The sequence below is a fragment of the Oryzias latipes genome, chromosome 22, assembly GCF_002234675.1.
Source record: "Oryzias latipes chromosome 22, ASM223467v1".
In the NCBI taxonomy this organism is placed as follows: Eukaryota; Metazoa; Chordata; class Actinopteri; order Beloniformes; family Adrianichthyidae; genus Oryzias; species Oryzias latipes.
Genome location: NC_019880.2, coordinates 11,789,807 through 11,804,284, shown reverse-complemented (window position 1 = coordinate 11,804,284; position 14,478 = coordinate 11,789,807). Strand labels below are relative to the sequence as shown.

The 14,478-nt window shown below is 42.2% G+C and overlaps 4 protein-coding genes across 9 annotated transcripts; 2 read left to right on the top strand and 2 right to left on the bottom strand.

The window, feature by feature from the left end:
- rpusd2 (RNA pseudouridylate synthase domain containing 2) lies at positions 1-2,664 on the bottom strand. Its single transcript, XM_004082271.4, has 3 exons — positions 2,061-2,664; positions 915-1,211; positions 1-839 (listed from the first exon to the last, which is right to left on the bottom strand). Exons 1-3 carry the CDS (start codon positions 2,661-2,663, stop codon positions 114-116), a joined length of 1,626 nt encoding a protein of 541 aa, XP_004082319.1. The 5' UTR covers position 2,664; the 3' UTR covers positions 1-113.
- Positions 2,531-5,599, top strand: LOC101157500 (tigger transposable element-derived protein 1-like). 4 transcript variants are annotated; one of them, XM_023951269.1, is made up of 2 exons: positions 2,531-2,632; positions 3,664-5,599. In XM_023951269.1, exon 2 carries the CDS (start codon positions 3,689-3,691, stop codon positions 5,480-5,482), a length of 1,794 nt encoding a protein of 597 aa, XP_023807037.1. In that variant the 5' UTR covers positions 2,531-2,632; positions 3,664-3,688; the 3' UTR covers positions 5,483-5,599. The 4 variants fall into 4 exon arrangements, with proteins under 4 accessions (XP_023807037.1, XP_020569422.1, XP_020569423.1 ...); XM_020713763.2 differs by lacking the exon at positions 2,531-2,632 and adding an exon at positions 2,835-3,027 and having other exon boundaries at positions 3,109-5,599; XM_020713764.2 differs by lacking the exon at positions 2,531-2,632 and adding an exon at positions 2,835-3,031.
- A 2-nt stretch (positions 5,600-5,601) lies between these two features.
- Positions 5,602-10,066, bottom strand: LOC101172859 (protein-L-isoaspartate(D-aspartate) O-methyltransferase). 3 transcript variants are annotated; one of them, XM_020713767.1, is made up of 9 exons: positions 9,978-10,066; positions 9,084-9,219; positions 8,851-8,955; positions 8,046-8,077; positions 7,789-7,893; positions 7,588-7,708; positions 7,425-7,510; positions 7,170-7,339; positions 5,602-7,093 (listed from the first exon to the last, which is right to left on the bottom strand). In XM_020713767.1, the coding sequence occupies exons 1-9, from the start codon at positions 10,014-10,016 to the stop codon at positions 7,081-7,083; spliced, it is 807 nt and encodes a 268-aa protein (XP_020569426.1). In that variant the 5' UTR covers positions 10,017-10,066; the 3' UTR covers positions 5,602-7,080. The 3 variants fall into 3 exon arrangements, with proteins under 3 accessions (XP_020569426.1, XP_020569425.1, XP_020569427.1); XM_020713766.1 differs by having other exon boundaries at positions 5,602-7,057; XM_020713768.2 differs by lacking the exon at positions 9,978-10,066 and adding an exon at positions 9,510-9,596 and having other exon boundaries at positions 5,602-7,057.
- On the top strand, positions 9,658-11,981 carry ccdc32 (coiled-coil domain containing 32). The gene is made up of 4 exons (XM_004082269.2): positions 9,658-9,810; positions 9,999-10,264; positions 10,407-10,560; positions 11,386-11,981. The coding sequence occupies exons 2-4, from the start codon at positions 10,015-10,017 to the stop codon at positions 11,576-11,578; spliced, it is 597 nt and encodes a 198-aa protein (XP_004082317.1). The 5' UTR covers positions 9,658-9,810; positions 9,999-10,014; the 3' UTR covers positions 11,579-11,981.
- Positions 11,982-14,478: the final 2,497 nt, after the last annotated feature.

Sequence of the window (14,478 nt, the reverse complement as noted above, 5' to 3'; positions counted from 1 at the left end):
TTTTCCTGCAAGTTTCAAATCTTTATTGTTTTTCCTTTTGAAAGTTCTGCTGTCAAAAAACAGCAACATAAAAAAACTAAGAAAAGAAGTTTAGCTGCTTTTGCTTTGCAGCTTCACCAAGGTTCTACCCAGTCCTCTTTGGCCCACTCGGGCAAACGTGTGAAATACTCAAAGTCCGGTCCTTTGTAGCGTAAAGCGTGGAGATACATGATCAGTTCCTTCTCAGTGGGATCTGGTCGCACTATTTTACATTCACTGCATAAATGGTCTTGACTTATTTTCGGGACATCAGCGGTCTTTTCGCTTCCGTTTGCTGTCGTTGGAGGTAGATTAATGGAGTCTTTGACAGAGGTGCTGTCAGTGATCACATCTGTCTCGTCACCACAAGGATCCACTTGTTGCCGACACTTGTCTGTAAAGTTTTTCTCGGCCACTTCTTTCCCCCCTGTGAGGTCATTCAGCAAGTCTGGGTTTTCCTGAGAGCGATGCTCTTCCACCAGCGCTTGCAGTATTTCCTCGTCACTCTTTCCCACAACTCCCCCTTTCCCTCGGTTAGGACCCCAGGCAGAAGAGCCATAGATCGGATCGTTCAGGATGGGGAAGCCCAGGAACTGAAGGTGAACTCTGATTTGGTGGGTGCGGCCTGTAAGCGGTGAGCAACGTACGACACTCGTTTTCCCGTTGAAGCTGAGCCTCTGGAAAACCGTTCGGCACTCTTTTCCCTTTGGGTCGACTCTGCACAGACCGACTTTAAAGGACACGACCAGAATGGGTTCCTCGCAGACCAGTTCACCTTCAGGAAACTCGCCCTCCACTCGACAAACATACTCCTTCTCAATCTGAGGAGACGAAGAGAGGCGTCACTTTCAGAGAAAACAACAGTTTGGCTCAAGCGCAAGGCTTCTTGCACCTACCTCTCTGTCTCTCACCATCTTGTCCAACTTCTTGGACGTCTCGACAGTCCGGGCAAAAAGCAGGACACCGGACGTCAGCCTGTCCAGCCTGTGGACGGTGTGAAGCTCCGAAACGCCATACTCTTTGCCGAGAATGAAAATCACAGTGTTGTGGCGGAAGCGGCCACACGGGTGGACGGGGATGGACGCTGGCTTATCCACCACCAGCACTTGGCCGTCATCCACCAGGATCTCCAGGGGCGTACCGACCACAGGAGGCTCATGGCGGTGGACAGTGTTCCTCATGTGGTCATTATTCTGCAGAATGGACACAAAAATTCAAGATAACCAGGAACAGCTGGCATTCAAATTTATTTAAAATATCCCACTGGAGATATTTTGGATCATATTTATAAGTGATATGTCTGGTTATTACTTTGCATCACGGGAAATAATTGAAGGAATTACGTCAGAAACAACATTTTCAGGTTGTGAAACTAGGTTTTTGGTGTTTTTTATGCTACATTTACACCAGCCTCACAAGTTTCAATGAAAAGTCTATGCGAACACACGTAAATGTGCGTTTTGGGCTTACACATTAAAATCTCTCGCATAATTCTCAACACGTCGCTACACAAGTTTATAGGTCTTTTTTGGTGGGGGGTTCTACATATAAAATGCGTGGCCATTAAACTTGTTTTTAAACCAGTTACCGTAGTTCAAAAGCGCATTCTCAAACGTGCATCACTTTCTGGCGATAGGGGAAATATATAAAATAAATTAAGCTTAAAATAACATTTCTTGGTATTTCTTTATTCAATTGTTGTGAGTCAGGAGCAAAAGAAAAATGCTGTCCAAAAAGGAGCACACGTGATGAAGGGGGTGTGATGGGCAGTAAGCTAGCGGGAGAGCCTGTAAACAGAGAGCTCTCAGTAACAGGAAGGGGGCAGGGTTTCTCCGTGCCAGTGGTCCCGCCCACAACTCAGAGGTGACTTTCTAATGAACTACTGCCGCTCTGCAGAAACTATGCCCTAGAAAACAACAGTTTTTCCCCCCTTTTTGTGGAGGGTGGGGTAAGAACAACATAATTATAATAAAAAGACCCCTGGAACCATTTTAAAAATAGCTGATTAGAGTAGGTCTTTAAGCTTCCAGATTCCGACCAACCTTGAGCACCACGGACAGGTCCTCCACAGGCGCCTCGTTGAGCCGGATGCGACCCTCCTTGGCCGCCTGCTGATAATACTCTACGGTCTCCGCCCTGAACTCGCTCTCGAACACTTCCAGCAGGCTCTTCCCGATCCAGCGCCCTTTGCAGTAGGTTTTAAAGTCAAAATAGTAAGGATGCACCTTCCTCAGCCCGCCGTCGAAGTAGTAGGACGTCTCGCTGAAGTGCTCCTGGCTGAAGCTCACGCCCGGGTTCCGTTTCTGCGGTGGTGGAACGTACCTCTCGCCCGGACGTAGCGTCTTCCCTCCCGCGCCCCTGCGTTTTTTCCCGCTGACATTAGCCTCGGAGTCCTCGGCTATTTTGCGTTTGCCTGTAGTTGCGCGCGTGCTCTCAACCTCTGACACCACGGGCTTTGAGTCCGCCGGGTTCTCTCGAGCCGGTACCTCCGGTTCCATCATTAAAACGCTTCTCCGACAGGAGCAAAGCCCCCTGGGAATTCGGTTAAACTCAAAAAACGAACAAATGCGAATTGTCCGTCTTTTAACTTCAGTTTGGATAAACACGCTGAACGGTAAGCTTCTACCCAATATACCAGCATGCATTGCGGTGTTATTTGACCGGAGGGTTTTCCGTTTTCTACACTTCCGGTTCCGGGTCGACGCTGGGCAGCACGCTTAGCTTGCAGTTCCCAGCAACTTACAGCCGACCATGTCCCTAAACCAAAGCCTGGCGGTGTTTGGACTAAAATACATTAAATCATCGGCTGATGTCTTGATGGAGGACGTGTCAATCATTAAGATCCAGCAGAAACTTATGCTGGAGCGACTGGAGGAGGAATTAAGTGATTATTTACTACTCCTGGACCAGCAGAAAAGGCAATAATATCGTGGAACGACTAGACAATTAATCGGGAGGCAAATTCGACGAGGATAAAACCAGGGAGAAGGAGAGGAACTCCGAGGAGCAGTAGGTGGATGTTTACCTTAAGTTTAATAACAGGATTTTATATGAATCTTAATACCATCAAGTTATTCCATTCCCCAACAGGAGTCTGAAAAACCAGTGATCACCAAGGTTTGAGAACAAAATAATGTGGAAATTGCCAGGAAAACTGAAAGGGCAGAAAATTGCGAACACTGGGGATGAAACTGTAAAATATTGATCAAAATAAACGGAACACCTGAGCTGACCAAAATTATTGCATTTAACGACATGGGAGAGTGAAATATGAGTCCAAGAAAATCATCATTAGACAGCAGAGCTCTTCACTGGATTTAACTCCTCAAACAAGGACATCAAATATCAACTAATGTCAGCTGTAACTGGGATCAGCAACAAAAAGTTCTGAACTGTGAACATCTTGACCTCAACATATTCAGTTCAACGGATAACAGCCTGCAGAAAGAGTTACGGACTTGCATCAGATGTGTGACCATGATTACTGGAATAGTGTTCCCTCGTTGATTGTGAATTTTTTAAATTCTTTATGCATAGTTTTTGGTGTCCTGAATGACTGTTGATCTTGTCAATCAATCTCTGTGCCGTGTCTTCTGTAAATCTTTGATTTGACTCTAAAGTGCTGTACCATACTGTGTATTTTAGGTTTTCCTCCTCAACAAAACCTACCATGTCATCCAAACGTGCTGCACCGTCAAAGGCGCCTGCGGTAGCACCCAAAAGGCAGAGAAAGATGCTAACTGTCACCCAAAAAGTTGGACTTCTGGACATGCTAAAGGAAGGTAGAAGTTACTCTGCCGTAGGGCGCCATTACGGATTAAATGAATCGACGGTGCGCTACATAAAGAAGGAGGAAAATAACATAAGGAGGACAGCAGCAATAAGCTTTAACAAGGATGCAAAAAGGGTTGTAACTGTCCGCAACAAGACCATCATAAGAATGGAGTCTGCTTTAGCTTTGTGGATCAGTGACTGCAGGAAAAGGAACATTACGCTGGATACCAACATTATCCGCACAAAAGCCAAAGCCCTTTATAAAACTCTTGCTGGCAGTGATGACGTACATAACGGCAATGAGCAGGGTGATGTGGAGCCCAGTCCATCAACGAGTGCTTTGCACTCAGAACCAAGTCCGTTTTATGCCAGCAAAGGCTGGTTTGACAAATTTCAGAAGCGCTTCGGACTTAAAAGTGTTTCCCTGCAGGGAGAAGCCACCCCCGCGGATGCCGCTGGAGCAGAGGCTTACGCCAAAACCAAATTTAAGACCATAATCAAGGAAGGGACATATAAGCCTGAACAAGTTTTTAATATGGGTGAGACGGGGTTGTTTTGGAAACAAATACCCTCTCAGGCCAAAGCCTCTGGGTTCAGGGGCCAAAAAGATCGAGTGACTCTGGTTATGTGTGGAAATGCCGCAGGCTTCATGATAAAACCGGGCCTTATTTCTAGGTTGAAAAATCCAAGAGCCCTAAAAAACAAGAATATGAGTGCTTTGCCTGTTTACTGGATGCATAACACCATGGCTTGGATGACAAAAGCGCTAAATCTGAACTGGTTCAAAGGGTGTTTTATCCCGGAGGTCAAGGGCTATCTGACGGAAAAAGGACTTGACTTTAAGGTGCTTCTGCTCATAGACAATGCCGGAGGTTTCGCCGATGATCTGTCGCATGATGGAGTTCAAATTGAGTTTCTGCCGCCAAACACTTCATCGCTGATTCAGCCCATGGATCAAGGCATCATCCGCACTTTCAAGGCGCTCTATACGCGGAACACCCTCCAACATCTCGTGGATGCTATGGACTCTGATCAGAATTTCTCATTTAAAGACTACTGGCGCGAGTACACCATTGCGTCATGCCTCCAACATATTCAGAGAGCACATCAGGAGATGAAAAGTGAAACTTTAAATGGCTGCTGGGAAAAACTCTGGCCAGAGGCGGTGCACAACCCTACCGAAAGCCGTCTTGATGAGATCCATCGTTCTGTGGTAGAAACAGCAGTGAGTCTGGCTAAACGGCTCAGGGGAGACGGCTTTGATGAAATAACTTCTGATGATGTGAATTCCCTGATTGACGCCCACTCACAACCGCTGACAGATGAAGACCTAGCGGAGATGACAAAGCCACCAAGCGAGGGTGAGGTAGAAGAGGATAAAAAGGCACCAAGTGTTGATGTCGACAAGGAGGATGGACTAACAATTGATCACTTGGCAACCATGGTGAGAATGGCCAATGAGCTTCAGCGAGCTGCTCAAGAATGGGACCCTTGTACGTTTCGTTCATTACAGTTTTCAAACGTAATTGAAGGTAGCATGTCCATTTATAAGCATCTCCTCTACAAGAAGAAAAAAAAGCGCCAACAGCTACTTCTTAACAAGATCTTCACACACAAAAATACATCCGCAGCGAAGCCTTCAGTGGAAAAAGATGCAACGGTGAAGCAGATCAAGGAAGAAGAGCTGTGATGTCCTCAACCTTGTTGGATGATTGTTAAAGACTGGCTTCAATGAAAATTGTGTTTATGTGTTTGTAGCATTTTTCTCATGATGGAGTACATATATATATTAAAGATTAGGATTAAAACTGCGTTTCTGAGTATTTCTTTATTCAAATTATAGTGAATCACCAGACAAAAAATGGTTGAAAAAGCACGTAGTTGTTGTGTAACAAACTCCAATCCCTGCTCCAAACAGTTCTGATGCATCCACTTAGATCCACGTACGTACGTCGTATCTGGACCTAGGACAACTAAAATAAATCAATGAAGAATGGAGCACAATTCCACCCATTCATTTTTTGAACCCGCGGAATCCATTTTTGAGGGCAAAGAGTTGCTGGAGCCTATCCCAGCTACTGTTGGGCAAAGGTGGGTTACATCCTGGAAAGGTTGCCCAGCTGTTGCAGGGCCACACATTCACATCTAGCAGACAGTTCACAATCATCAAGCATATGAAGCTTGTTTCTGGACTGTGGAAGAAAACCCATACGTTCACAAGAAGGACATTGAAACTCCACACATGAAGAACCAGGACCTTCACGCCGTGAAGCGCTACACCACCGTGCAGCCCTGGTGCATAATTATTATGCAATATTGTTGTCAAACATGCTTTATTTGTAGTTTTACCAACCACTGATCTTTAGTTTTGGTGATTTAGCTAAATTAGTCTTTAAAGTTTTACATTTCAGCCTCATCTTTGTAAACACATTTACTCTATTTTTTAAATATATTTTTAAACTAGTAAATTTAGCTGAAATATTAGCAGTCAAATGGTCTTTAGTGGTTAGTTAGCATTACTCACGCTGCATTTCACATTATTTTCATTTAAAGTCTTTAATATGCACTTTTTTAAGTTCATAGTCTAAATTTTGTGAACAAACTTTTAACTTTGACATATTATTTAATATTTTTGAGCTGTCTACTGATATAAAAAACGAGGTTATATTAGGATTTAACATTTACATGTATAGCAATTTTTTCACATTTTAAGAATGTTTAAGGGCAGATTTATTCATATTCAGGCTTCACAAATTTTACAACAATAAATAAATTTAATAACTAGTCAGTTCTAATTTGTACCTCTCACTTCAATTACTGGTGAAGAATATCTTTATTAATAATTTTATTTTTTTAGAATGGCTTTGAACACACAAAAAAAAGTTATTGGTACATATTTTTTTGTTTTTCCATTAAAAAACTATTTTGGCACACAAGAAATACTCGGGACGTAAGCAGGTGAATCTACAAACACATGAAAATATATATTACTTAGTTAAGGTTTTGTGGTAGATGTTATCATCAAAGCAACAAAACTCTTCTTTCTCATTGACCATTGCGTTCTTACAGACTAAGGATTCTGGGAAAAGGTCAATCCAGACTGCGATTTTAACTCTAGGATCTGTTCAGGCGCACAGAGCGGAACTCCTCTCTCGTACGTTGCTAGGTGCCGACCCGGTGGAACAGCGGGTGTCATGGAGACAGGCGCTCGGTGAGACATGCAGAGGACTACAAGGCTCCGGAGGCACAGCACCAGCGCCACCTCCTGCAGGGGCAACCACACTGCAGTCAGAGCTCGCCTCTGAGGAAACAAGGAAAGAGCGGCCCGGTTCACGTAGGAACAATTTGGGAATTTTAGCCGGAAGGCGGTGTCTTACCCTGGCCACTGGCGCCTCTTGTCTGTGAGGGGGACATAAACCACTCCCATTAAAGCTTTCTTGGTGAAGGTCCCATCGTTCTGCCGGTCATACTGTTCTAGGACTTGGTTGCCACCTTCAGGGCCCACTGGGAGAATCAAGCGCCCGCCAGGCTTCAGCTGCTCCAAGAGCTAGAAATGTTAATATAAGATTTACTTTATTTCTGCATATTGAATATAAAAGAAAAACATAATAAGAAGAAGCAGTGGTCCTTACAGCTTTGGGAACTGTGGCTGCAGCTGCACCAACATGAATAGCATCATACGGAGCTCCTTCTGGATAGCCAAGTCTCCCATCTCCCACTGCAAGCAAAGAGACACACACAGAGGTCATTTCTGGCCGCTTCATTCAAACATCTGAGAGAAGCTCGGCGACTCACCAAGCAGCCTGATGCGTCCAGATGACAGCAGCTCAGGGTCGTCGGCTTGCACGTTTTTTATAGACATTTGAACCAGCTCCTCAATGTGTTCGATGCCAACTACTCTGCCACTCTGCCCCGTCTGCGCACAGCAGAAAATACATGGCCGTTTTTTGTGCCCCAGAACCATAAAAGAATCTGTCAAATTTGTCTAGAAGTTACCATTTGGGCAAAGCAGGCCGTGAGATACCCGCTGCCGGAGCCCACGTCCAGAGCAGACGCTCCTGCAGAAAGTTTGTCACTTAAAAGCTCCAAAGCATGAGCATGCTGTAAAGTTAAGCCAAAGAAAACAACAAATAAATGAGAATACTTCACATGTCTTTCAGCGGAGATTTAAGTTTCTAACTTTAAGACACACAAGGGAGAGTTTGAAATTATATTATAATTTGTAAAACTTACAGAATGTTTCTGGAACTCACCATGTGAGGTGCACTGATGGTGGCCCTGTAGCCTGTAAAAAGCAAACATTGAAACACCATGAATGTTTGAAGGCATCTATAACAAAGTAGAAAACTTTTTTCTGGTCTCAAGAGAACGGGAACCCCAATTGATGTCGCCTGTGGTTTTTGGAGCACGCCATCACTCCCGAATCATCACTCCTGTCAATCCATGTCCCTTTTATGGTTTAGCCTCTCAATGGATGACAATGCCCCCCCCCCCCCAGTTTAAAAGAATAACTATACTAGCAGATGAGTCGACTGCCAATCTTCTCAGTCTGATCATGTGTCTCACAATAAACCGGATCAGAAATCCAGCCCCACAGATGCTGTGAAACAAATCAAAGGCGTTCAGAGGTGGTCTAGCACTCCATTTTCTGAACCTGCTTAATCCCAGTTTGGAGCCAGATGCCAGCTCAGACGAGGAAATCAAAGACGTAAATGGATCTAGTTGTCTGCAGGTGGATAAATCAGAATGGAGCAGAGCAGTGAGCTTGCGGAGTGCCCAGCGGATATTCTACGTCACAAATAAGCTCTTTTTCAAACAGATTTTTGTTTTTTAATCTGCTCCTGATTCACAACAATTTGAATAAAGAAATATTTTCTTAACATATGTCCTCCATCATGAGAAGAACGCTACAAGAACATGTTAAAAACACCATTTTCATCAGAGTGGGTCTTTAAAATGTACTGATCAACGTATGTAGCAGGATTTCGGACTGTTAGGGTCTTCTGTAATGCCAAGAGAAAACAGAAACAAGTGGAAAGTTCCACAAAAACTGCGTACCTATGGTCTGTGGAGAGTCTGCATAAGGATAGTCTCTGGAGTAAAGCCCTCTGTCGGTTGCCAGCATGGCATCAAACACTCGGTCACTCCGAATGACCCCATGATCTGATAGAGAAGAACAGTCATAGTAGTAGCAACAATCATACAATAAACCCAGTGGTTTTCTTTGCTGCGATCATTTATTTTCCTGCATCCTACTGTCAGCAGCATGACTCTTCGTGGAAGCTCTTTACCTCTTAGTCTGCTGACGAGGTCTGCATGTGTTTTGCCACTAGACATCCACGCCATGGTCCGGGACAGGAGCACACCCATGGGGACCGCCACTACAGCCAGACGCAGAGCCGCGTGCATCTCCCCCTGCGGAGCTCCCTGCAGCATCGGACAGCGTCGTGCACAGATAACCGCAGCATTAAACAGTAACAATTCATTTCGGTGTGGGTGCATGCAGTAGAACAAATTATTTTTCCAATAATTTAACAATTAGGCGATATGCTGCTCCAGCTTTTAATCCAGTTGATCCAAAAAGTTAAATTATTACATTTAGTGTAATGTATATTAAATTAATGTCACTGGTATGAAGTCACAATTCATATTAGGTTTTTTAAACGAAGATTGTGTTCAATAAAACTACTAAACAAAGGTCATTTGCGCTTTTTTACCTTTGGTAGTGTGGGCCGCCGTGACTTTAAGGTAAAATACACTTCCGGTCTGTCTCCTCAAACGCTAAAGCCAATAGGATTAGAGTATTTTACCCACGTGATACAAATTCATCCAATCTAACTCAAAAGCGCTGGCTGACTGCTCATAACATCCAATCATGTGCTCGGAAAAAAGGAAGTGGGATTTTTGTTGATAAATGGTTGTCGGATCATGGAGACAGTTAGCTAGAAAAGTCTAACTTTAATCTTTTACCGTCAGCTTGCGGTTAAAAAAAACAGCAAATTGTACGACATCTAACAGGTAAACTTGTTATTTTATGGAGCAGGTACAAACATTGAGGAGTTTACACAGCGTAAGGAATTATTAGAGTAACTTACTCAGTAAGCTAAAAGCACAACACCACGACGTACGGTCGTCTCGAAAACTAAATGAAATTTGACGCAGAATTTATCAGCATGGTCACCTACTGAGCTCTGCTGTTTGTGAAGGTTGGACACCATCACCATGGTAGACGACTTCGACAACCAGGAGGTTCGGTCCAGCGGGGAGCTTTGGACGGAGATCTGCTCCGGTTTGCCGGGAGTTCCGACCGAGACAGCCGCGGAGAACGACGCGGAGTTCAGGGACTCGTTCTACCCAGAAAGCCTAGGCGGAGACCACCAAAATGGACTAACTAATGGAACCAGCTGCTCTAGCTCATCCAGCGCTACCTGGAAACCTATGGAGGACTCAGATATTTACATCGCCAGTTTAGGTCCTTGTCTTTCATTTTCTTTCTTTCTTTCTTTCTTTTTTTCTAACTCATGGTTGCAAGTATATAAGTTTACATTTAGTATCGGAATACGTTTGTTTCCCACTGACATCGCTATCATGTTTGTGTTTGCATCGTTCCACAGAGAACCGCCTGAGGAAGATAAAGGGTCAGCCCGGTGACGTCACCTCCAAGGAGATCCTGCGGTCCTTGTCTCAGGCCAAGAAGGAATGCTGGGACAGGTTCCTGCACGACGCCCAGACCTCCGAGCTCTTCCAGGGTGCTGACATGGATGAGAGGTGGGATGTATAGCCTGACATTTCACTCAATCCTCATACGATGCACCCAAGGTGGCATTTATTCCTTCTCTGCAACATCTGACAATTTTTAGGGAATAGTTTCCAGTATGTCTGCACAATATGAGGAAAACTTGGGATGTCAGCAATCAATATTACGATGACGCTATGCGATGTATGATCAAATAGCAAAACAACTAATAGATCATTTCCATTTCACTTCAACAGTTTTATTTGAATAAAAGTCCAAATAAACTTTAATTATCCTCCAAATGACCCTCTTCTGCATAGGAGGCGGCCTTCTAACATAAAAGCATTCCGTTCAATTGGTCAACGTCAAGGGGTTCGTTTGATTGTCAAAAGCATATTGATTCATTCAATACTTCATGCTGCCAGGAGATGGTTAACGTTTAAGGTAACCAATTTATCGTGCTGGCCTAGTTTCCAGAATAAAAAAATGTTTTTTATAATATTTTTTATCCTAGCATGGGGGATGGATCCTTTCTATTAAAGAAGTAAACGAATAAATAAATAAAAAATGAACAATAAATTAAAAAATGTGTCAGTTTCAAATAAAAATGTATAGTTTTATGTCTCTTAATTTAATTTAGAATTGAATGAATGCAAAATAAAAAGACAGGAAAACATATTCAATTCAATTCTGTAATTTTTATTTTAAAGAATTATTTTTAAGTAAGAATGTTCTTCCTGAAATTTCTTGTACTTTTGTATTATTATTATTTTTTACATCAGCATCACATTTTTCAGAAATAAAATGACGTCCGTCTTTTCGTTTCTCTTGGCATACCTTGTGTCCCCCCCCCCCAGTGCTCTGGAACACTTCAAGAGGTGGCTGATCCCAGAAAAAGTGGCCATCAGTACAGAGGAGCTAGAATTCCTCTTGAGGCCATCGCAGAAACAGGAGCCGGCGGAAGCCGACCAAATGCGAAGCAAGGAAGAGCCGCACGACTCCAACAAAGACGATGCTCTCAGCCCCAACCGTTTCAAAGCAGAACTCTGAAAAAAGATCCGCTTTTTGTTTGATGATTCCTCGTCCACCCTTACATCCTTTTTTCCCCTCCATGATGTCACAACCTGCTCTTTCTTTTTGTCTTCTAACCTCATCTGTGTATCTTGTAGCTGAATATACGATCATTCAACATCATTTTATTAAAGACGCAGGTCTTAATCAGAGGTTCGCATGCTGTGCCAAGTAAATGACACTTAGAAAAGATGGAAACTGTTTATTCTGTTCATAATTTTCTTTTTTTCATTGGTTATATCTGATGACTGTAATATATTATTCCACCATCAAATCTATTTTGTTTTTATCATTTTCATGTCACACTAAGCCTAAATGTTAAGCTTTTCCTGGTTTGTAGATGTAGCAGATTCATTATTAAATCATAATGTTCTGGATTGAATGTTTTTTTTAAAAATATTTATTTAAATTTTAAGCGTGTGCATGCAACCAAGTCACTAAAGACTTGACAGTTTCTTTAGCTTTAAGAGAAGAGAATTACAAACTGCTCCATTGGGAAAATATTGTTTCCTTTTAAATCCAAAAGGGGAAAAATAAAGTAGTGTGCGCAAAAGATTTATATATAAAAAAAAACTAAAAGAGCCTTTTTGGAGTTTTTTTTTTTTTTTTTTTTTTTTTACAAAAAGTAAAATTCTGTGCAAGGATTTTAAAATAAACACTTCAGGCATCTAGAATAAATTAAGAAAGCCCCTCTAGCCCCCGAAAGCATCTTTTTTTCCATCTTCAATTGTTTTGTGTATACAATCAATAAAATTCTGCAAATTTGGTTAATTCTAATACTCTGGTTAATCTGAAAAATAAATGGACATGCTAAATTAGTCATACTGGGGAATTTTGTAACCCTTGTGCTATCCGGGGCCAAGATAAGCATTGACGTGTTATTCTTCCTAACATGACAGAGGTGGATAAAAGTGGAGAGGATTTCATGTAATCCATGGACACCAGTGAAGATCAAAAATCACTGAAGAAAAAAGGTTCACCGCACCGTCTAGTGGGGTCTAGATGACCCAACTCCCAATGTTAAAGTGCCTAGTAAATTAACTTGATAGAATCTACCCATAATTTTACATAAAGAAAATTACACAGCAAAAAAACCTAAATTTCATCACTGGAAAGTGAAAGGACTGGTTAAACACAAGTGCTCTTCAGTACTTTGGGATTTAAGTCACATTTTGCTGTAATTTCTATTCCTCGTACTCAGCTGTGTTTCATAAAGACCTTTAATTAAAAGTTAAAAAAACTGCCTATATTTTCAGAGTTGCCTGAAGTTAATAATCTTAAAGGTCTACAGAGACTAAGCCACTCCGCCATTGGTCAAACACTCTTGAATAATTTCCATCTTCAATTGACATGAAAACCATCTAGTCGTCCATTTTTTTCTCCTCCCGCTTCATGTTGTTCATCACAGTGTTGCAAAGGGACTAGAATCCATCCCAGGTGTTGCCGTGCAACCTAAACAGGCCATCATTTTGCTCCTTAACAGCAAATTATCTTCACACTTGGGCTAAATAGTTTTCCTCATTTAATAAACAAAAACATTCTTTCCACTGAAATAATGTGGAAGAAAATGAGTAAAAATTCACAAAAAACATGAACCAATGAAAATCAAGGAATGCATCGGCCGTTGAAATTATTTTTTAAATAAAGTTATGAAGTATTCCTCTAAAAAAGTTATGGTCTCTTAACTGTCAGACTTCTGCACCTGTTAACATTATTTCAGTCCATTCCTTAACTGAGACAATTGTCTTAGATGACTTTCGACTGAGAAAAAACGTTCTAAGCAATTCAAATAAAATAAAATAAAACTTCATTTATAAAGCACTTTCATTCATATGTACAGTAAAATACATTTTCAACCTAGAAACTCAAACCAAAAGCAAAGATCTTCACACCCAAAAGGAAAAAAAAACACACACAACTGTCTAAGTCTGAGAGTTTGGAGAGTTTTTTTTGTACCTTACCTGGAGGACACCTTCAGGAACAGCCTGAGAACCAACCTGAGCCTCTCTCATCTTCTTTTCTTCCCAGAGCTGCTTTGTTTGACCACAAAGCTGCACTTTTGTTTCACCCATTCAAAGGACAAACTCCCAGCATCTCTGGCTCATCACCATTTATGGTGGAAAATTCCAGTCTTCTGATTCGATTTTGCCGCCGCTGTCCTCCATTCCTCTTCCACAAAGTCCACTCAGTGATGGATGGTGACGTAGCTTCATTTTGGAGTTCACCTCTGTTGTGTTTGGAGGTTGTTCTGGCAACACCAACATTTGTCATTGTTCTCTTGGCAACACGCCCAGGAAATTAGACCTCGGCTAACCTTAAACCCTTTTTCGTCTGCCTTTTAGTAATCAGACTGATTGACCACAACAATATAATTTTGAGATGACAATACATGCTTAGTGAATTAAGTTTAAACCATTAGTGTAATAAAAGTTAAAGGCAGTTTCTAACTATTCTTCACATATGGTATAACAGCAGTTTAGCTCAGGCAGTAGAGCAGGTCGATCCCCGCTCCCCCCAGCCAGCTGTCGCCCCCTAAGCGCTGCTAGTCTGCAGCTCACTGCTCCCCCGAGGGGATGGATTAAAGTGCGGAGAACAATTTCCCCATTGTGGGATAAATAAAGTGTCAATTATTATATATTGTATTTGTTATTTAGTTTTAGTTTAATTACTTGCTGTTTGCTGCTGAAGTTAATTTCGGCCCTTTCCAGCAGCTGAGCAAACAGAGAAGAGCTGAAGGCCTCTGGAGTTGGACATATTTTACTGTTTTGAATCTTCTGATACACGAGATGCATATTTGAATAAACTCCTTTAGCATTAGAGGCTAAACTTTATGTATTTGTTTATGTTTGTATATGCTTTTGTTGGATTGGACGGGGGGG